The following is a 23,090-nucleotide window of genomic DNA, read 5'->3' on the forward strand; positions in this document are numbered from 1 at the left end:
ATGCTCGTTTAGACGATCAAATTCCTTGAAAAGGACATTGAAGTACGCCAAATTTCCTATTCGAATATCTAATACGAGAAATTTGATGTATTCCAACGATTCTTCATTATCTCGTACGGGAAATTGGATAGTCCAAAACGGCCTTAATGGAAGTTTTTGTTTGTTTGGTTGCCTATGATGTTTTTGACTTTAAGTTACTTTTAGGGGAAGAAAGCTGTACTTACCTCCATACTTTTTAAATTTTAAGTAAAATATTTGAGTAGATGAGCGTGTATGAGAATGGTTCCTAAAGAGGCTTAATTGCCGAATTAATAAGGAAATTATGAAATTTTAAGATAGAGTCGGAGCTGGTGCTACATCAGCAGCACGAACAAAGAAATCACGTCTGTGGTTAATAAAATTTTGTAGTTCTGTGTGAAAATCGCGGAAAACGAGTCACGAGCTCTTGCTGCTCCGCCATTGCCTCTAGGACTAATTTGTCTCATGTTCGCATACTGATTGCGAATGCAATCAGCGTGATTTCGTTGACGAACTAACAAAATTTCCGCGTAAAAAATGAAAAAAATACCAGAAACGACTAAAAAATTTTGGACATGGTGTATGTTGGGTGGCCTACGGCACCGCCTAGTCAAGTCGCAATCCGCAAATTGCTGTCCTCGGGCCGGTTTTGGTTCTTTCGCGTTTAAGTACTCAAGATGTGCAAGTTTCGAGGCAAATTCGGCGATTCCTCTTAGGAACCATTCACGCAGTCTTACTGAATGCAAAGATATCTACCTGCAAAATTGGTGGTGGAAAACTCGAATTGTTCTGTTGGCTAAAAAAACTTAATGTCAATATCCCCAGGTCTGGACTTATGATACGTGTAGATGTGTGTCATAAGGGAATTCCTCGAGCAATAGACGCGTTCGCAAATCACACACCGGTACTCTTCTTGTCGTTCTGCATGTTTGTCCGCGATATGTCTCTTCAGAGAGGCTTTCGAACAGAGCACTTTGCCGCAAAGTTGGCAAGTGAACACCTTCTTGGGCGATACCCCTGCAAAAGGAAACAGCGTTCGTTCTAGTCCAAAAAAGAGCAACTACGTGTACGGAAAGGCCCTTCTGGTCTGGTACTGCCGCGAGTGTCGCCACCAGGTCCGTATTTTTGATTTTTTACGAGAATCGCCATCTGCCATGTCACTGACCGCACACTCGCGATCTGTGCACACTTTGTTTTGTAAGTATCCAGTCCCCGTTTGCGCCACAATGGACATACTGGTGGGACGTTAATTTGACGACGTTAGAACGAACCTTGAGAGGTATTCCCAAGAAGGTGTTGTTTCCCATAACCCGGATACCACTTGAGAGCCACCACCTAAGCAGATATGCTAATGTGAGATGTGCGGTGACTATAGGTGGCAACCCTCCAGTTTCGAGTAGCATAAACTAATAAGACTTGTACAAAGAAGCAGATGTAATTTGGCAACCATGGAATTTTGAGTGTGCGGTTTGGAAAAATGGCTGGCGACGTATTATCACTCCCGATCATTTTTTTTTGTCTATGGTGGCAACACTCGCCGTGTTGGCAACCATGTATTTTTTCCCCCTCTGCGAGGGGGAAAACATACATGATTCGATCAGAGAAAAAGAAAAGAAAACGGAACATTCAAGCATATACACATCACGCACATTAATGGGAACGTTGCGGTCTAAAAGCCAAAAAATAAAACCCAAGCTGATCGCTTTTGCAAATGTAAAAATATATTTAAACATAAATAAAGGTTATACAACAGTTACATAAAATATAATAAAATATTGCATCAAACAACATTTAAACATGCCTACAGAATGCAAAAAAACTAAAAAAAGGAAACGTCTCTACACAGGACCCAAACTGGAGGCTGCGGCCTCATCGTTTGTAAAATTAGTTAAGAAAGGGGTTGCCAATATAAACTTCAGGCCAAATGAAATGGACCGATCGGTTCTCTTAGGGCAAAAGGGGAGTATTTTGAAAACGAGCCAACGTGCTGGGCGTCCGCGATCATTACGCGGGCCTCGGAAACCGCAGCCCTAAGGTGCCCCATTAAGGCCGACGTGCGCACCACAGGATCGGCTCCACGATTAGGAGAGCTCCGAGCGGTTCTTGTGCGAACGCAAAATCTGCGAGGTTTATGTTTGCCTTAACTTAAGCCGCCCCGTTTCTCGCTTATAATCTCCGAGATCCGCATAGCGGCCCCCCAATTTGCGACACCCTGTAGACGGAGCGATGTAACACGTGACTATTTTTTTATGAGCGTTTATATGGGAAAATCTCGCGGATAAACATGTCTTTTTTTATCATTTCGCTTCCCTCACTGTCTCTATTCCTTAGTACCGTCCCGATTTTAGTCAGTTGAAAGTCTCGTTAAGGAATCTTGAAAGAGTTCGTTAGTGTGGGTCCTTTGCAGGGGTAGAGAAAACTTTTTCAGACCATAAAGAGAGATTTCAGTCACTATCTTGCCCTGTACTACGCTCCTGTAACTTTTTAGATTGGTTGAAATTCATAAAAAAAAAAAGAAGTTTAAAAAAAAATGCGGGAAAAATTGAATTTCAAACGAGATCAAACTAGTTTTCCAAATGTTTTTTTTAACACCTTGTATATGCTGCAAGACGGAGCTTAACCCCCTCTAAACGTCTCTTTGAGACGGCTCTAACTCAGGGCAGTGGATTTCCATAAACTTCTCCCATTCAACATTGTTTGTCAAGACTCCTTAAAAAAATTTCAACTGCTCGTCAGGGGCGTACTCTGGGGATAATGACTGAAGCAGAACAGAGGACAACGTAGCCCTCGCTGGGACTTTAATAGAAAAAAATATATATATATAGGGGGTTTCATATAGTAATTTAGGGGACAAATCTGTGGACGATTTTAAGAAAAAAGTTCATATGACCATGGGTCCGTTTTCAGTTCCTCTTTGAAATACAGGATGACAAAAAAAATTGTTTCAGTTTTTGCCTAAATCGACATTAAATATTTTTATGAAAATTGGGGAACATAAAGTAAGTGTAGAGACACATATTTTAAGGGGAAAACGATATTTTTAACTTCACCAGTAGCGTCCCCATTGATGTGATTTTAGACGAAAAATATGATACGCTACTGGTTTCCTTAAAAATAAAAATAATTTTCTGAATGCTCCATATTTCTGTGGAAAAAAGTCTCTGGAATATTTTTCATAATGTTAACCATTTTCACGGAAAAAAATAAAATGCAACTGAGACATCGCCTAATTTACTCGTTTAACACAATAAAAAAACCAGGGACTTTTCAAAGAGTGCGCAATATTAAGGGAAATAGCCGAGACATGGATTCTTGCAGGTGGATTAAGCGAAAACGGCCCCATGTTCATATGACCTTTTTTTCTTAGTCATCCACGGATTCACTGCCTTAGCTTTTGACATAATATTATGAAAGACTCTGTATATTTCGGCTCCTTGACACGACCTCACCATCGAACGGGGTATGTGTGATATCTCCCGCCGCGCCTTAAAAAGAGGGTCAACTGATAGAAATCAGGGGCGCGCTTTCAGGGCGTTAAGGGGAGCGAGGCCAAGAAAAATGTACACCCATTTGCAACTTGAATTAAAAAACACTCCCCAGTTTCGAAAATCGACTCACTTCAATGACTGATGAAAAACGTTCAATTGGGAAAAACCAGGGGCGCACTATCAGATGGGGCTTCTCTCTAATGTGAGTAAAAAAAAATTCTGACTTTGGAACGGCTCCACGCCAATGGACAAAGTGCGAACGAGCTCTTTCGAGGCCATGCAGGGTTTACTGCACCAAAGTCAGTGGCTCGAAGGGGGAAACCCAAAATTTGCTCTTGCCCATTTTTGAAAGGCCCCACCTCGAAGCCGCCCGCAAAAACCAACCGATTAACTCGATTTAACCTGAAGCGCGTTAATAACACAAACCTCAAGTCACACCGCAATAAATAAGATATTTTAAAAAAGTGAAAAATCAGTCGAAAGCTTGAAGGTTCAGTCTTAAAAAATACCTCGAGTCTCAAAAAAATAAAGAATTTCATTCAGTCTTTCCGTAAGTAACTAAGTCCTGTCCTCTCCATTTTTCTTTAAGAAATTATGAACAAGTTTTGAATATAAAGTTAAGCCTAGATTACGCTACTTAGAGATACGCTATTCTCGGGAAATACCGCCTCAGTCGATCTGAGGGAAGTACGAACTAAAGAACCATAATATGGTGGTAATGAAGCCTCTTATACACTACTAAAAATATGTCAGCTTGCAGCGTATAAAACTCGGTTTCAGATACTTCTTCCAGGATTTGACTAGAACCTTCGAAATCGTAATTGCACTCAAATTTGGACTTCAGTTTTATAGACTGCGCAGCATTTTATGTCTTAAAAAAATAAAATAATGTTGTATTAAAAGCTACAATTAGATCTATATAACTTCCCATTCACCCAGCATTATATAAAAATCCATTAAATACTCTTTTTTATGTATATAATATATTATAGCTGCTATAGTACCTACTAACATTTAATTGTTTATTTATGTACAGAGTCATGTACAGGGGCGGGCAACATTAAGTTCGTTTCAAATAATAATAATAAAATCTTTAGCAGTAAACAACAAAATATATCACAGAGCCTAAAAGTAAACAGTGTAATGTTGCCTTATTTAAATAAATATTATTACTTAGAAACACTTTACAAATGCATTATTTAAGGGCAGTAAGGGCCTTACCAGCAAACACTTCTCCTTGAGGGCTCGACCTCAAATTTCTAATACGTTCTTTACTCGCGCTCACAGCCAAAATGAGTTTTTGATTTTCCTTCCTTAACCTAATTTTGATTATTCTCAAATTTCAAAAATCAGTCTTTAGTCTATTCGAGACGGAACAGAGAGGAGACATTGCGCGAAGTGTTTACCAATAAAGGATAGTCGTATTAATTTATTATTACTATGATAGGCCTTCCTTGGAAAACTGCAGAGCTTCGTGGTTTGGTGGTACCGAGGTAATTTTCACTAAACCGCGATTAGCCAGGTGCCGCTCGCTTCAGCGGGGGAAAAACCGGCCGGAGTGGCGTTTCGCGGGTTGAGCGTTAAATTTATTGTCCGTGTAAAAAACCAGTGATAAACTTCTTCGTAATATTTTTAATTCCTGGAAAATGGTGAGCGAACAGAGGGCGCACGTTGCTGGGACTGGCTGCTTTGCGTCAGAAGATGAAGACGCTTTGCAGAAAATTTCGCAAAAAAAGCGGTTTTCGCTAGGCCGAATTCAAGATCCACCAAGACCAGTATGGACCTTAAGGAAAGGGGGGGGGCAGTAAACCATGAAGGGCGGTGGACTTTCTTGGCCTGCGGTTTTTCTCAGGGATACAGGATGGGCTTTAGCAAGTCTACCCTGTCGCCGTTCGAACTTTGAAAAGTGGCAAAAAATGGATACTCTCCCCCCCTGATATTTTTCGAAAAAAATTTCAAATTTTTCATGTGCTCTTTATCAGATCGATGGACTCATTTGAGTTCTCTATTGACCGCGGATACTTCAGTTGGGGTCGCGGAGCCTTTGAATGACCCTTTTTTCGAATCGTTATTTTCGACACCAAAAAATCGCAAACAAAGCCGTCTCTGGCCATGAATTTCCTGTTTCGCCAAAATTGGGCTAAATTAGGCAGCTAAAAGCCCTAAAAACTAGCAATTTCGACTTGAATTTTGACGTCAATTATCTATAGCATTAAGCTTCTAGAAAGATCAGTAAAAAATTGGTTTCTCTCTTCGGGAATTAGGCTGTATTAAACACGTAAAAAGACTTCTTAGAAAGCCCTTGTTCTATTGTAGAAAAATGCGGAAAAACCGGACTTTTAATTTTTACAAATCAACTGAAAGCACCAAATTTTGGTTCAGGAGCAACATTTTTAAAATTCGAATCTTTCAAAATTTCAATGCAAACAATCTGACTTCAGTTTTGGTGCAAGTTGTCTTGGGGTAAACACAGAAAAAGGTGCTCGAAAAAAATTCATTTTCAGCTGGAAAGTTGTCATCAAAAGTGACACTTTTCGCCTTGATTCTGACCTAAATGAAGCGCCCCAAAATTCCGAAAAATACCGCAAATTTGATTTGAGTTTTGACTTAAGTTGTCGTTAATTGCACACATAAAAAAATGCGTAAAAACGTCTATTTTGTCTTTATGGTCAAACTGAATAAAGTACCTGAATAAAACCTCAAGAAAATATCCCCTAAAGTGACCTTTTTAATCCTGTTGTGATCTCAATTCGCTGAACTAAAGTTGACTTAGTGGCTTTTTAAGTCAATTTTAATTATTATTTCTTTATAAATTCTCATTAAAATCTTCTGACGATTACAAATCTCTTGAGGCTGATTCAAACGTTCCAGTGATGCATTTGGGGCTCCTGAGACTTTATAAGCTCTCTTCAGGCCTCGGGTACTCTGTCGCATTACAGGAAAGGATGTCACTGTCTTCTAAACCGTTCAAGTCTTTGGAGGTTCTAGTGAGGGTCTTAAAGTATTCTTGAGGAGTTCCACGAACTTTGAGGCGCTTCGAAATTGAGTTTAAAACTCACATAATCAGAATTAATGGCTATGGGGGGTTTGAGGAAAAATGCAGACACCTTTGATATCTACTTCGGTACCACGTAGAACTAAAAGGATATTGAAAACCAGAAAGATGGTGCCCTAGATGCGCAGTTTAACAGAGAAATCCTGAAGTGACGCTCTTGGTCCGCCATGTTTGCGAATCAGCTACGTTTTAGCGTTGAGGACGCCATTTTAGCCGTCATCTTTGAAATTATTGACTGTCAAGCACGCCATTTTGCCCACCACATAAAGCGACATCTGATGCAAGGTAGCGCCACAGCATACGTTATGAAGGAAGAACGTCTTTAATCGATTATCACGAACGTGTTATATGGTCCTCTGAAGATTTGTAGAAATAAAGTGATGACCTTGAGGGCATCGTTTGTGCGCCATATTTGAGAGATCGACTTAACGTTGCGGATGAGGATGCCATCTCAAAAATGAAAATGAAGAACGGTATTGATAATATAAAGGTTTTGGTGTGGCTTTAGTAAAGTGACGCATTGTTTTAGAATTGTGGACTGTGGACGCCATTTTTGACAAGAATTGGCTCGTGCTGAGAAGGCCACTTTGTCTACAATGTCAGACAACAGGCGCCATGTTTGTGTAACGCTTCAGGATATCATTTGACTGACATGTCCCGTAGGGACGATATCTATGGGCACCGCTCTTGAATTTACATCGCTTTCCAAAAATGTTCTATGCATTAAAGTCTAGAGTTTTCCAAACAGCCTATGAAGTCCTACTTTTTGAATTTGATCAGACAATTTCTTCGGGAACTATATTTTCCGAGGATGACGCTGCGAAACGCAAACAAATCGAGGAGAATAAATCAAACCATAACCCGCTTTGGTCGCTTCGCATTTTGCCCACCAGAGCCGCTTTCTTTCAACTTGTCACTTCAGATTAAAACACGTGATAATGTAGAAATCACGAGACATTTGAATCGCGTTCACAATGGAAATCACGCCACGTAAAAATTGAAAGGAAGCGGTTCCGAGACGCATTAATTTTCAAAGTCTGCTTGTACTCTCAAATTCGAAAAGCAGGGGACGCTCTATACCTAGCGGGGCCTAATGGGCAACATCGTTCACTACTTTTGCCTTCGATGGTATATGCTCCGGTGGTTGTTAAGCGAGTTTAGTGTGCGAAACACTTTTTGACACAATTGACAGACGGCGCTGTTGAGCGGCTGCAGGTGCTGCTGCTCCTTGTGCCGCTTCAGGGTCAGTTTGGTGCTCAGCATCTTGCCGCAGAGGTCGCAGCGGTGGTGCGACGTTGCCGCGACCGCGCCGAACGGCATGCCCCGCATCGTTCCGCCATCTGCTGGCCGCCACCGAAAACATATAACATCCATTAGGCCTCCGCTCGTTAACCAATCGTGTATTTTTGGTACTCAGATTTGTGTTCATTTAGTATCGTTTGAGATTGGAGGTGGATCTGGAGTACCAAAAATAGTTAACTAAGTGTGTTATGCTACTGCTCGGTTTATTTACACCCCACAACCTTACATTCTAGGATGTCCTATAGGCTAAAGTAGCGACAAAATCGGAGATAAGATCCTGTCTATTTGTACGAGGCGACGGAGGCTTGGAAGTTTCATTAAAAGCAAAGATGCAGTTTTCTGTTTGTGACGGCGCCATCTATTGTTGGCAGCCGGCCAGGGCATTAGCGGCCTCTAGGTGGCGCGGCAGCAACTGCGGTTATCCCGGGGTATCCCGGGGTGATAGTCCATGCAGTGATTGTCTTTGAAATCGCAGCGAAACTGCTGGAGATTTAAATTTCTACGGGCATAGAGCAAAGCCCTTAATTTGAAACTTCAAATCCTCCCTCACAAATAAAACGAATGATGAGGCGGCATCAGTTCTTCGGTCTTAATGTTTTTAACGTTTCTATGATAGATGCTTTTGTGATTTCTGAGCGAGTTGAGACTGCTGTACACCCTCTTGCAAATATTGCACACCGGCTCTCTCGAGGGGCGCATGTGCACGTTTTGAATGTGCCGTTTGAGTCTCGTCAAGGAGCTGAGGCTCTTGTTGCACGGCTGACATCGAAAATCCTCCATACCTATGGGCAAGAGGGCCCCATTTAGACAACCACTCAGTTGTCCGTTGGTCTAAGCAACTTTATTTACAGCCGGTTGTGTAAAGACGCATTTACGCTTATTGCACTTTAAGGTTACAGTTCGTTTTGATTGGCTTCCCCCGAAATTAAAACAACTACTGTATCGTCGGAAATAAAGGGACAGCAAAACAGACACGCAAAACTAAAAACACACAGTAACCAGACCAGAAAAACAATACACACAGTCGGAAAAACGTGTCAAAACACAACACAGAAAACAGTGAAAAGACGAAAGACGCTTTTGGACATTTGCCATATTTATGTGATGCTAAGCAACGAGACTCCAAAAGAATCTTTCCCAATCAAATCTATCATTTGAATGGAAATCATTAGCCGATAATATCGATTGATATTGCCATTAAGCGACTTGTCGCATGGACTACCTGGTGTGCTGGAGCCACCGGTTTCGTCATCACTATCGTGAAAAATCAATGTGTGTCATATCCGACAAGATTGTGATGACTCTACGGGACAATATCAATCCATACTCGTCTCCACTACTGTCTTGGAGAATTCCAATATTTACAATGTAAAAAAGATGAATAGCAAACAATCTTACCTTGTGATGTGCCGGCCAATGTGTCGTTTGCCTGGAGCGATTGGTTTAGACCTGGAACAAATAAATCTACGATTAATAATGCAGTTAACCTTCCAGCTAACTGCCCAGATTTGACTAGGTTTGATTAGAAGTTAAAACTATGGTGAGCACGCAAGCGTCAGCAAAAATTCCCTTCGCCGATTATTGGCACGTTTTTACCTTATTAAGGCAGGATCGACGTCAACCCAACAGTTTGGCAAATTCGACATATAAGTACAATAGTTCGGATGCAAACGCAAGGCGTGATTTAAGGGAGACAGCCCCATTAAAGAAATTTTAGCTTCCAAGCCTCACAACTTACTAAAACCGCTTTTACCTCACTCGAAAGCCTACAGTTCCCTGTGCAAAGGTTGTTATTTTCATGATGATTGAGCAACTCTGAGGGCTCTGACAACGTTGAGTTGTAGAGTGAAACTAAGACTTCAAAAAGTTCCAAAGGCGACATTTAAAAAATTCTAGGTTCCAAACTCACACTCACTACTAAAACTGCTCATGCCTCGCTTGAAAGTTCAAAATCTCTTCTATAAGCCTCCAAATTTTTGTTAAGCCCAAGAGACTTGGCGGGTTTTGATAGGGCTGAGTTGTAAAGCGCAACTAAGGCTTCAAAGCACGGCTCAAAGCTGTACTTAAAAAATTCTATCGCCCACACCTTACAACTCACTAAAACTGCTTATGCTTCACTCGAAAGCTCATAGTCTTCTCTATAAATTCTCAAATTTTCATTAAGGTCGAGTGACTTGAAGGCCCCTGGCAGAGCCGAGTGGCAGAGTGCAAATAAAAATTTTAAAAATTCAATCGTCATTACCTCAGCTCTGTCGTCTCGTTTAAGAAGCGGTGCGATTAATCTACTTATTTATTAAATACCCATATTTCGCACCACAACCAATCACATGCAAAAAAACAAAAACGATCACTAACCAAACTTACTTCCTAGCGCAGCTGGATCAGCTGCGAGAGCGGCCATGCTGAAATTGAAGCTACCAGCAGCGGTTGCAAACAATTTACTTTCCGCAGGCGTTAAATAAGGTCCAATGGGACTGTCATGGTCATCATGGTCGCCTCCGGAACTGCCTCCGGAATGGGGGCCGTGCGTTAGGTTATTGGGACCATTTTCATTTGGGGTGCCCTCTCCAGAATCGTTACTAGGGAGAGAGTTGATACGAGAGTTAGGTAGATCATTCTATGGACCATTTGAATTAAATATTTATCTAGGAGAAGTACACTACGAACGTGTTAAATTTGTCTTTCAGGGCATACTCAAGTGAATCAGATTGCTTTTAAGATGGAGGATAGGTTTTTTTAGACAATTTTGCCCTTATGATTTCTTTATTGTTCCTTACCTGTTTTCATCTGGTTGATTTGTACTGCACATCAACTCCATGGGCTCATTTTTCACGTTATTCTCGTTGCTGTCGCTATGACACCTTGAAAGGGGGTGCGTTGGTGATGGGGAACAGGGCGAGTTTTCCCGGTCCGTACTGCTTATGCCATTTCCTGTAATGGACAAAGCGGTTTTTGAGGCGCTAGTCAATATCATGTTTAGAGCAAAAAGCATGAATAATCCGTATAAAATAGCAAAAACTTAAAAATTTAAGATACTATCAGATTTATACATAAATATCTTGACTTTATGGCGAAGGCTATTTGCCGCAAATACGCCATTGTAGGGTTTCCCCTAGCGACTCGCTAGCGCCACCTGTTTTGTAGTTTCGTATTTGTGATAAAAATTCATTCCCCTTTAATGGTTATCCGCCCTTTAATTTCTTCCAACTCACCTTCTATGACATCAGACTTATGTAGGGACGAATTAATGTTCAGATTCAAAGCGTTATTTTTCATCCCACTGGGAGAAAAATCCGCAGGCTGAGTCTGAGGCGGATTATGCGACAAGTTCAATTCGTTGTTGTTGTTATTCCCTATTATATGCTCCGCCCTTGCCCTTTTATGGTCATTCTCAGGATCCGAAGAAATTCTTCTGAAAAGAACTCATCATTTAACACCTCACGTACCACCCAAAAATAACACGTACCTATCAAACCGCTCTCTCCTATATTGAATAGCAGCCCTTCGCAACAGTTGATGAGTAACAGAAGTGGCCCCATGAGGGGGTGATGACGGGGAGGTAAACAAGGCATCCTCCACCAATTTATCCGTATAGCTCCCTTGATGGTTGGGTATAGGAGGTGTAGGAGGTGCTGAGTGCGGTTGCTGATGTTGCTGAGATCTGATCAGACTTTGTACTTGAGCCAGCTGCAACGACGCAATATTACAAACGATCCGAAGACTGAGAAATAAGCTCGTACCTGTTCCCTTCCGTCTCCATGCTGTTGCGTCAATCCGCTAACTCTGAGCACTTCAGCGGTCTTGAGGAAGGAAGAGAGAGATCGTTGGTGGACGTTGACTTCACCATGGTAGATGAACTCTACCAAGGCATGGAGGTCCGTCCAGGCGACGTCTTGGAGGACTATCACAGGGTGCTTACAAGGAGTAGACTGGAAGGACAGGTGTGTGTAATAAATTTTCATTATTTTAAGTTAGATTAGTGGGGAGGTTTTATTACTAGTTTACTGATTTGAAATAACAAATTTTAATTGAATTGCTCGCCTGTAGATTGGGTCATTAAAGATGCAGCAATCAATCGTAAAAATTGTCGATTGTAAGGGGCCAGATGCAGTTAAAGCTGATTGATTTTGAGATAATAAATAGAATTTTGTTAATTAAACGAAGACGTAGCTTAGTAGGTTCCAGAGTTATTGATTTTTTAGGTTTAAGCGTAATTTTTTGTCGATTGGTTGGAGCGAAAAAAATTCAAATTATCTCTCATTTTCACGGAGAAACTCGTTTACAAAGTCCGAAAAATCACGATGATTTTGTGGATACCTCAAAGCATCTAGGGTTTTCTATCGAGTGCGCAAGTTTTGAAATTAATTTTATTTAGCTCTTTAATGGACCTTCCCAGTCAGCACAAAAAACTGTAAATCGTTTTGCACTACCTCCGACCGTTTTGCAATTATAAATCCATAAAATGTAAAAAAATTGAATAAACCTCATTATCTCAGAAACTGTTGAATATTGATGGATTTCACTTAAAAAAGTGTAATTTTTATGTGTCAATCACATTTGAATCACATATTTAGAAGTATCTTTAATTCATGCCCCGGACACATTCTTATTCTTACAATTTTTCTATTATTTGAGCTTTTCGTTAATTTCTAATTTAGCACAGACACCTTGCATGTCTGAACTGTTGATTCGACTATATTATTAATTTGTATGAATATTTTTACCCTTGCAGAGTGTCCCAACAATGTGCCAAAGGACCTCTTTTAGCGTTAGAGTTAGAGCGAAATGTTAAATACAAGAAATAAAGCAAGAGGTGATGCTTAAAAGAGAAAAAAAAAGGGTTTAAAGAAACATAACTTAAGAATATATGACTTTTTTAAGACGCCCTGTAGATTTTTTTATAACTTTAACACATGTGCAGCACTTGTTTTTAGGACTCTCGTACGTCTCGTATTTAATTTTTTGGCTCTCTTGCATTGTCTAACGTTGTTGGGACAACCTGTCGACTTGGCGAAATTTGAAGGATCATGTCTAACGGCCCTTACACATGAAACTTGCTAACTTTTTACTTATATGACAGGTGTCAGGTCACCTATATGACAGGTGGCACATATGTCAGGACACCTACTATATATGCCAAAACTTCACCTATTACTTTTACCGGAACGTCAAAAATTTCTGGAAATTTTCCAGGTTGACATGACAAGGAAACCAAAGCCCAGCCTCTGATCGACCAGAGAAAGTAGGAAAGACATCTTTAAATAAGTTAGTTAGCAAAAAAATAGAAAATGCAGTATTGAGTCTAAATTAGTATAGACTTAATCACGCCTTATCACGCGTAATTTGTTAGCTTGGGCTGGTCTTAAGTACCCTGTACGAGACATGTCAGCCCCGATTTCACAGCGATACTCTAATAAATTCCTGCTTTAAGAGTAGCATTTTCCCTTACCTTAAGTAATTCCCGAAAATAGGGGCTGCACGCAGAAAGAACCACCCGATGGGCCTTCAAGCTTTTCCCGTCGCAGGCCAGCGTGACGTCAACGAAATCTTCATCATCCCGCAAGTTCTCAAAGGCGGAAGTGATGCTGCTCTGATAGTTGTTCCACCGCAGGCAGAAGTGTTGAGTGTCGACCATGGTCAATTGTGCTCAGCTGCAACGAAAGCAAGACCATAAAGCGCCGCCACTGGCATAGCAGGCTGCGTATAGCAGCAATAGTCTACGACGGCGATTCGCAAACATATTGGGCTTTGACCTTCAGACTACTAAATAAACTAAAGACTAAAGACTAACTATTTGGGTTGCGATGTTTATATGAAGAGAAATACTCGAAAGAGGATTACTACAGTGATTCACTTTAGTTTGAAGACTACGGACGCAAAAATCTAGCAGTCCCATGGGTTTCTTTGGGACGTCCGCATATGTGGCACCATCTAGTGGCTCGATTAAAAATAGATAGGAGCTTTTGAAACAAAGTTAACTTGTAACTCGCTAGATGGTGCTGGTGATAATGGCCTACTGCTCTTCGTAAATTTTTCACGGCAATCTAGTCGAATTCGCTTAATTTATTACCAGAAATCTTAGTCACGTATCTGAATCAAAAGGCTGGAAACCGCAAAGTTCTAATTTATATCTAACATTCATTGTGCCTTTAGTAGGAATTGTGACGAATGGAATAATCCATTCTTGGTAGGCATTTTTGGCATGTTGCTAATAAGTATGCAAGATGGCCCCTATCGGCGATGTTTCAGCTATTGTTCTAGACAACAATTAAATTAGATCATTTTAGGCACATATATATTTTATCGCTGATTCGTACTTGGAAGTGGAAATGGGTAACAAATGGATGGATGATATGAATAGTAAATCAAACATCACTTCTGGTGGCTAGAAAAATATTCAAAAAATTTTCCGGAAATCTGAAGATTCTAGGATAAATCCGGCAACAACACTGCAGCTGTCAATATAGCACATAGTGGTGTCAGATTTGGGACGACAGGGGAAGCTAACAACATGTGTTTTTCTGTCATTAATCATCATCGACATGAGCCTGCCTAAACCAGTAAACACAATGACAATTTTCTACAATATCGACGTCACAACTTCATTGAATCACGCAGTTAATTCTACGCGATTTCCATTTATTGGTGAAACGCAAAATGAACACCTTCACATTGGAAAAATTTTAAGCGAGCCTTTTCAAGATCTAAAGAATTAAACAAAAATCTGGCAGCAACGTTACAGTTGTCAATATGGCATTTGACGTAAGTCACATATCGTTAACATTAGACTCAGGGGGATAGATGGAACTACTAATCCGCATTTTTCTACAAGCAATTCTAAAGGCGATTTCCAACGTTTCTTTATGATATTTTTTATATTCTCTTAATTCTCGACAATTTTCGGCAATCTGCGTACGAAGAACTGCGAGAAAAATAATACATACACACGCAAAATTTTCCTTCCACCCTCCTCGACCACCCTATCTCAGCCTCCCCCTCAAAACTAGATGCGTTCCACATTTCACCCTCTCTGTGCCTTCGGGTTTCGCGATCATTAAAAAAGTTCATTATAAAAAATTTGATTGGACGACGGCAGCGCGGCGGCGGTGGTGGGGAGAGACGCGAGCCTTTGGGGGTGGCGGGTTTGACGGGGGAGAGGGGGATGTCGAATTAGGGGGAAATAGAAGAACACGGAAAATAGAGCGGGGAAAAAAATTCCGGACGCAATGTACGCGCGGCCTAGAATGAAAGGAAAAGGAACCGGCGCGATGGAGAGGGGTTATTCGCCGGGAAAATGAAAAAGTATGGGCCTAAATGGGGATGAAGGGATGAACTTGTTTAGGGGGTTATTTAAGGCCATGCATGCAACGCAAGAGGTTTCAGAGAGGCACCATCTAGGGACGCCATATAAAAATGTTCATGTGGATACGTGATGACTGCTGGGTTGAGGAATTCAATACCGAACACTCTGTATCCGGTAATTCAATACCAATGCGGGGTACCATACGGGGTTCCTTAAAAATAATCTCATTGAAATTTGCTTAGGAAGCAAATAAAAAATAATCTGGATGTCGGGATTGAATCAGGTTGCTCAGAGTATGTACAGGGGGTTTTTATAAAATCCGCGCGTTTTAGAACATGATTTTCCAATTTACATTTTAATAAGAGTTAAGTTAAGTTAGCCCAGGTCGATTCGTTTTTTTTCTGTTCCTTCGATGTTTAATGCGTTTTTTCCTTGTGTTCAAATCAAGCTCGTCTATGCCACTGTTTTTTAATTAACAAAAAAGCGTTTTTTTTTTGGCAAAATTCATTGGCGTAGAAAGTCTATTTCGGTCGATATGATTTTTCGAAATTTTCGAGGGCCTATTTTAGGTAATACGAACTTCAAAAAATCCTCTCTCGTAATCCTTTTACAGGTATAATTTCTGTCATTATCAAAAGTATAATAACGTCGTCTACGCTACTGTTCCTGACCAAATTACGTCACAATTTTTCAAAATGGCCGCTGTAGTAGTCAATATGCGATTAACACAGATAGTTCAACTACGAGATTAAGCACCTGTTTTTAAGTCATCGCCTGCATCTGTTGGAGCATGGCGTGCTCTTCTTTTTTACCTGGAACGGAGACCACGTCGCACAGAATTAGCTCTAAATTAAATGATACGGCCCGTGGAAAGGTCAAAGTTAGACCTAACAGCACAGGAGGCGACACTTGCCTGTCGTTTTTACATCTAATTCATTAGCCGACCGCACAGGGGGCGACACCCGTATGACGCATTTGTATCTCGCTCATATTTGAATAATCTGAAGTGTCTTATATCAGTCGGAGTGTTTTGCCTCATAATTCCAGAGATTCCTGGTAATCGAGAGGTTCTTAAAGCTCTCGAGGACTAGATGAATAGTGCAGAAAATTCCGAAAGACTTTTCAAAACCAGCAAAAAATTGATTTTGAAAATGAATTTTGGTCAAAATTTTCTTTCTTGTTGAAATCGTTGGCTAATGCCCTCATTAATGTGCGATTTTTCTGTCCGACACGATGGTCAACATTTCCTTTAAATTGAAAAGTGAATCGATATTGCCCATTTTTTCACGATTCAAACAGATTTTTAGCGTTTTTCTGGCCGTTTTCAGAGATTTTATGCGTTTTTATGGAGCATTCCGTGGATTTTCCACCTCACTTTGTCAACCACCTGCTTCTGCTACACGCAACCAGAACAAAATCCCAATGCAGAATCAGTAAAGAACCTACTGGCGGCCACGTATCTGAAGACAAAACTTTTACGTTTTATAAATTCGAGAAGCGAATATCGCGTTTTGCAGGAGAATCGCCCACAACTTAGACGATCGGTCAGGGCCAAAGACATTCGTCGCCAAATGGAGCAAAACCCAGATCGGGCAGGAAACCCACTGCCTCATTGAAACTGCAACGACCTCCGGGTCCGCTGTTGCCTGCCGAAATCGCTGCTGCATTCGGCAGGACGTGGCCATAACCCTGCTGCCTGCTGCTGACGAACATAACAACTCTGTCTAGTCGAGTGTCTACGTCTACGGCCTAGTCTAGCCGGCCAGCAGGGACTAATTACTTGAATATACACAAAGATAAACAAATATGATTTCCGCGAATAACAGCCAACAGCGACATGGCTTTTATCGTTCACTTTTTCAGGAGTTTTTCTAAGAAAATTGCTGTAAAAATCGGCGCTAAATTGAGGTTCTCTACATTTGCAAAAAAGGAAAAATGCTTTAGAGCTACTAGTTGCCGGGGTCGAATCGTCATTTCCTGCGGGTACTGCTCCGCAGCTCCCTCCAACTGTTCCCGAGATATTAACTACCATAACCTAAATGCGGTCATGTGGCACCGTTTTCAATGGACGACGTTCGTCGTTCAGTTCGCCGGATTAAAGTGCGAATGTGCTGAAATCTCCTTTATAAGAAAAGGACGTTTTTTTACTTAATACCAGGCGTCCAAAAATGATTAAATTGCGCATTAAAAGAAACACGAAAAAAGCTCTTTTTTAGTGCACGCCAGAGAATAACAACTAATCACTGCATGTAATGTCATGTTCCATGTGATGGATCCATGTAGTCTCATGTAAATTCATGTTCCAGCAATCACATCATGGGCGTAGCGAAAGGGGCCCGAAACGTCGAGCCGAAAGGATCGTTTATTCAAAGTAGCAAAACTTCGTTGAGTTTCTAAGGCACGAAGTGCGCCACTGATACAGAGCGACGCCTATTGACACTGCATAATTATTAATTATATAAGAAAAAATCAGGGTCGCACTAGAAAAGGCCGAAAAGGTCAAGGAAAAAGCTCTTCACTTATCAGATCTCAAAATTGTGAAAGTTCGTGGAGACTCTGATATCCGTGAATATTGAAACCTCATACAAAACTAATAATTTAACATATGAGAAATCAGAGTCGCTCCGGGAGGGGTGAAGACACCAAGGACATTGCCGTGGTTTGTCACTCAAAATTCATAGGAGCTTCGAAGCGCGTATGGCACGCCACTGTTTGTCACGGACAGTGATAGCTCATAAATTGTAATTTGGCAGCATTGCTATGGAAAAATCAGGGCCGTACCGAGAACGGAATAAGAAATCAATAAAGTTGGGTATTTTCTTGACGAAACACTCGATTTTATCTCTCCAAATGTGAAAAATTTAAGGATTGTCTAAGACATCAAGGAGGCGCACCAATGGTTTTTGGTGACATTGAAAGATAATAATTTAGAATTTTATAAATTGACTTCGAGAAATCACGGGCGTAGCTGTACGGAATTTTAAAAATGCAAAAAAAATTACAATTTATTACTATTAATTTGCGGAAGTGGGAGAAACCGAACACCGACAATGGGTTTCATAGGTGGTATTCAAACTGAAACGCCAATGGCGCGTTGTATTGAGAGCTGCAAGGGCTTTCTGTGGGCAATTAAAACTGGGGTAAAAAGAAAACAATTTTCAAGTAGGAAACGGCAATAAAGAATCAATAGAATATTGCTGGATCTCAAAAGGCTGTGATACGCCAATGACTTGGTGTTGTAAAACTTTCTTAAAATTTGAAAACTTAGTTAGTAACAGTAAAATCAGAGGCGTACTGGGCTCAACTATGGGATGAGGAACAAGGCGAAATGAGCAAAATTGGAAGAAAAAAGCTGTAAAAATTGCTGGGTTGAAGAAAAATAACGTGATACGGCATATAAAACGTGCATTTTAATCCCATAAAAGCAGATGTGAACCGAACACAATTTCTAAATAAGGTGTTGCAATCGAAAAGCAATGCGAAAAAATTAGAAATATCTAAAAAAATTATGATACGCTAATGACTTAGAAGACCCTATATATTAAGTGCTCTAAATTTTTGCTGTAAATTAAACATTAATTTTAATCGAAAAAAAAACAGGGGTGTAGAAAACATAGTTTTTAAATAAGATCCAGCAACAACAAAAAGACATTAATGGAAAATATAAATATAGAAAATTGCTTCATTTTTAAAAGACTGTGACAAGTCAACGATTTAATGCGTACTAAGCGCTGCGAACGTTCTTTAGACCTGCATTCAATTAAAAAAAATTGCCTTAAATACAGGAATTTGAGATAACAATCAGAACCAAAAAAGAATGAACGATACGCCAATGATGTGGGTAGTTACTGCAAATACGTCTGCCACAATCATTAGAGCCAAATTAAGAAAAACTAGAGATGTTTTTACAGCAGTTGCTACAAAACCCTAAGACTTAGGTCTGGAAACATAGGAGGCCAGTCATCACCATTTGGTTTTTCCTATGATAATAGTTGTATGGCGATTGTCTAGGAAAAACCTATTTTTAGATAGTAAACATGGTTATTGGTTTGTTTATTCTGCAACTGATAAACGGGGAATTTTTGATGATTTTGCTCGTTACCTGTTATGCAAAAATGCGAAAAGTCATTTATGCCAAAAAGCATTGGTCGTAGGGTCCATGCTCGCAATGCAGTTCACTTTTCTCTCGTTTGACGTGTACGCGCACAAACTGTCACTGACAAAAGCCCGCGCTTTGAATTCAAAAATTGGTCGGCGCAAAAAAAAACTGAACGAAAATGTAAAAGAAAATCGAGCATCGGCGCGACCAACTACCGCAGGTGACCGGTGGTGACAAATGACAAACGCGACTAACTACTAACTATTCGCAAACATCGAAAAGTGAAGTTGGCCCGGCGAGCGACAGCGTGCGAATATTAAAATTTGGGAGCGCGCAAAAAATATCGGAGAGAGTTATTCTTTATTGGGACATAGTCATGAGACATCTGCTGTAATAAGCCGGCACTAAAAAATAGTGCGTGCAGCAGGAAAAAGGGGGGAGCCCACCCCGCCTCGCGCGAATGAAAATGCGCAGAATATAACGAGTACAGACCCGCAATTAAAAATATCAAAATAAAAAATCGAAGTCGGTCGGTGGTGGCGCAAAACCGATTTTTTTAAAAGTAAAAGCGGTCCCGGCACATTTTTGCGGGATGGGCCCGTTCACGATGTTTGTTTCCTGGTGGTGCAGACTTTCGCTATTTGCCCTGCCGGCCTCCCCTCTGGCCCTCCCGCACCCCCGACGCCGACGTTTTTATGGCAACCTGCTAGCGCTCTTAGTTTCTTCCTCTGATTAGGAAAATATGAAACTGACAGTGGCGGGCGAGAATCCGCCGCATTTATTACTCCATTTTTCACTCACTGATAACGCTCGATTGCGGTTTATTGAACTCTGGAAATAATTAGATTAACGAATTTCGCGCATTTATCTAAACTTATAGATATTAACGTTTTTTACTATTCATCACTGTCGCAAAAAACCACACATTAACTCGTATCAAGCAAAAAATCCTGAACCGAGCAGGTTCTCGAGAGCGAAAAATTTCCCGGGAATGACGTCAAAATGACGCAACACAATGGTCCTGTAATCTGCAATTATCACAACGATACGTCATTTTGACGTCACTCACACACTTACTCCCCAAGCGTGACAGATAGTCCTAGATACGTATCCTGCTCGAAGGCGTAAATTTTATAAATCATTTCTCCAGTTTTCTGCCTTACATAATAAGATATACAGGGCGTCTCCTAAAGACTCAGTGGTTTTAAACTTCTCCAAAATTTGCAATTGGAAATGGTGGCCTTAATAATTTATACCGAGTGGGTGTGAAAAGTAGTTCATCTTTCGATTTTTTTTCATTTTCTAGCTCATTTGATGGGACAAATCACAGATTGTCCTGAAAAAAATGGATTTTAGAGGATTTTATAGGAATTTCAGATTAATCGGCAATTACGTGAATAAATGAATTTCAACTGAGACAGCTTTTAAGAACAATAGATAGCCCAAAATTTATTAGAAATATAGCTGCGATTTAAATACAAAAGCCGAAAGATGGAGAGGAACAAACTGGAAATATTTTTTTCTAACAATGAATTATTGATTTTTATTGAATTATAATTTTTCAAACATACAGGATTGCTCAGAAATGTGAAACAGGTAGCGACCTTTCTATTTTAAATCGGACCCCCTGTATATTGTTTATGGTTTATGTCGTTTTTAATGTCCCGACAAAGATAAGACATGAGAGAGCCACCGTACATCGGAAATTAATAGCGCCCTTAATTACTTTTGGATGCGATTAACAAAGAGGTTAAAAGAGGGTCGACAGCTCTTGGAAAGCTCATTATTTCTGCACTCACATTGCTTCAAAATTATGCAGATTTTTTACATTTTTTTGCACTTTTTTCGAAAAAAAGAATTTTTTTCAAAAAGTTTCGAATTTGAAAGTTCTGCGGATTTTTCGAAATATTTCTGCTTATGTCAATTTAGGTTGACCCAATTAGGCCCGTTTTAGTCGCATTAAACTTCATTTTTCAGATAATGTCAACTCATGATTACACGAGAAATCGTGGACGAAAATTAATTGCGCAAGTGAGCTAAAGCTCGATTTGGGCATAGCGTAAGCCTGACATGTACAATTGGGCCAGGCTTTTCAGGACCAAATCAAAATGAAAAGTCATCAAAATAACATACACTGAAGTTTTCTAACGCGAGCCCATCGATTCTGGCTTTCTCTCAGGAGATTTGTGGTTCCGCACGTGCCCGTGGTTTCATCGATTTTTCGTGTTTATTTCCGCACTTTCATTGCATTTTGATTTTTCTCTAAAGTGAAGTCAAAAAACACTGAATTTTTTGTCCTTTTCTACTTGCATCTAAACGTATCTCTAAAAGCTGTTTTTCTGCCGGCAATAACCTCAATCTCCGCAAAGCGGGATTATAAAGAAACTAAATTTTTCATACCCCTTATCAGCTCAGTGTCCCGGAATTTTTCCTCTTACACTTCTATTATGCGCGATATCACAGTTTACTTCGATAACAAATTAGGAGAAAAAGCCTTGACAAATGCAGGAGAAAAACACCATTGGCGTGGCTCTGGGGTTTTTTAAATACCCTCCAAATCTTAATTCTCAAATATTCGCATATGCGCTTATCAAAGAATGAGGAAGTGGGTCATGGAGACATCAAAGCTGATACAACACAAAGATCAGCTTATTTGCTTTTTCTAGGCTTACAAAACAATTTCGCGCTAGTTCTCAAGCATCTGATAACCCAGATATTATTCTTGCCAGAGCGGTGATGCGATAAAGTATGTATTAATTATTATTATTATTGTTTCGAAAAATAGACGGATTTGTTACAGGGATTGATAACAGGATGCAACAAACAAAAACATTATAAAGAACCACGCAAAACAAACCTGATTAACATCGTTTCAATTGCCTTAGGTTCCGGACCACTCACTATTCACGTTACTTGTCGCTGTGAAGAATCTTTGTGATTATGTGATAGAAAATCGTCTGTATTTCACTATTATCTGGAATTGACTAGTTCATTTATTAATTTCTTGATAAGCACCAAACCATTCAAATAAATAGTGCAGGTTATAAACGATCGCGACATATATTTTTATCTCGCTTCTGGCACTTACGCAACGTTACTATAATTTTTTAGAAAAATGGTTTTTGATGTGGACCTATGAGAGTGCCTTCAAAACAACTGCCATTAGGCAGCTATTGTTTTTTACGTCGACCGTTAAGCATCGGGAAACGCGCGAAAACTCCTCAAACAATCAAACCTTGCTCGAACAAACACACCGTGGACATACTAATCGGTGAAAAAACTAGCTTTCTATGGGTGCGTTCGAAAACTCCTAGCCATCAACTCCACTCTCGAATCGGGAACAATTTTTCGATAACCAGTGGTGGAATTTTGGTCGAGGTTGGGTAAAATTCTTTTGCTACACACCGCGATAGGAGATCCCTAACTATCTAAAAAAATAAAAATAGTTATTTGTATAACCTTTTTGCGGAAAAATATATTGATATACCACATTTAATCTTTGTCTGGGCTGTATCTGAAGGTAACTAGAGCGTAGGTAAATCAGTGGCGTGTCTGAGGTTTAGGCTGGTTTTTAACCTTGAATTAGATTAAATTTTACTTGAATGTAATTTTTCGTTATCTTTTTTCATGTGTTTATGTACGGTATTGGTTGTGATGAGTTTTTTAGTAGCTTGATTCCTTCAGAGCTCAGCTTATTGGACAGACATAAGACGGGAGGCAAAATTGAGGGTCAGAGAGGGTGCCAAAAATTGTCAAAAACTAAAAATATTTTTAAATTTAAAAATGTTTAAAATTTTAAAATTTTTAAAAAAGTTTTTTGACATT

General features: G+C 40.0%; 1 protein-coding gene across 21 annotated transcripts in view; it reads right to left on the reverse strand.

Moving 5' to 3' along the window:
* br (broad-complex core protein) overlaps positions 1 to 23,090 on the reverse strand; it is a 43,072-nt gene that overhangs the window by 4,979 nt on the left and 15,003 nt on the right. For 2 of the 21 annotated variants that reach the window (XM_066396282.1, XM_066396265.1), the window contains exons 2-8: positions 13,313 to 13,514; positions 11,604 to 11,792; positions 11,330 to 11,550; positions 11,076 to 11,275; positions 10,641 to 10,794; positions 10,219 to 10,442; positions 9,262 to 9,327 (exon numbers count right to left, since the gene is read on the reverse strand). In XM_066396282.1, coding sequence (XP_066252379.1) covers positions 9,262 to 9,327; positions 10,219 to 10,442; positions 10,641 to 10,794; positions 11,076 to 11,275; positions 11,330 to 11,550; positions 11,604 to 11,792; positions 13,313 to 13,498 — 1,240 coding nt within the window. In that variant the 5' untranslated portion in view covers positions 13,499 to 13,514. Of the gene's footprint in view, positions 1 to 774; positions 1,036 to 7,526; positions 8,646 to 9,261; positions 9,328 to 10,218; positions 10,443 to 10,640; positions 10,795 to 11,075; positions 11,276 to 11,329; positions 11,551 to 11,603; positions 11,793 to 13,312; positions 13,515 to 19,268; positions 19,986 to 22,122; positions 22,251 to 23,090 lie in introns of those variants that run through there. The other 19 variants (XM_066396362.1, XM_066396429.1, XM_066396396.1 and 16 more) reach the window with 19 other exon arrangements.

Source organism: Euwallacea similis, chromosome 1 (assembly GCF_039881205.1).
Source record: "Euwallacea similis isolate ESF13 chromosome 1, ESF131.1, whole genome shotgun sequence".
Taxonomy (NCBI): Eukaryota; Metazoa; Arthropoda; class Insecta; order Coleoptera; family Curculionidae; genus Euwallacea; species Euwallacea similis.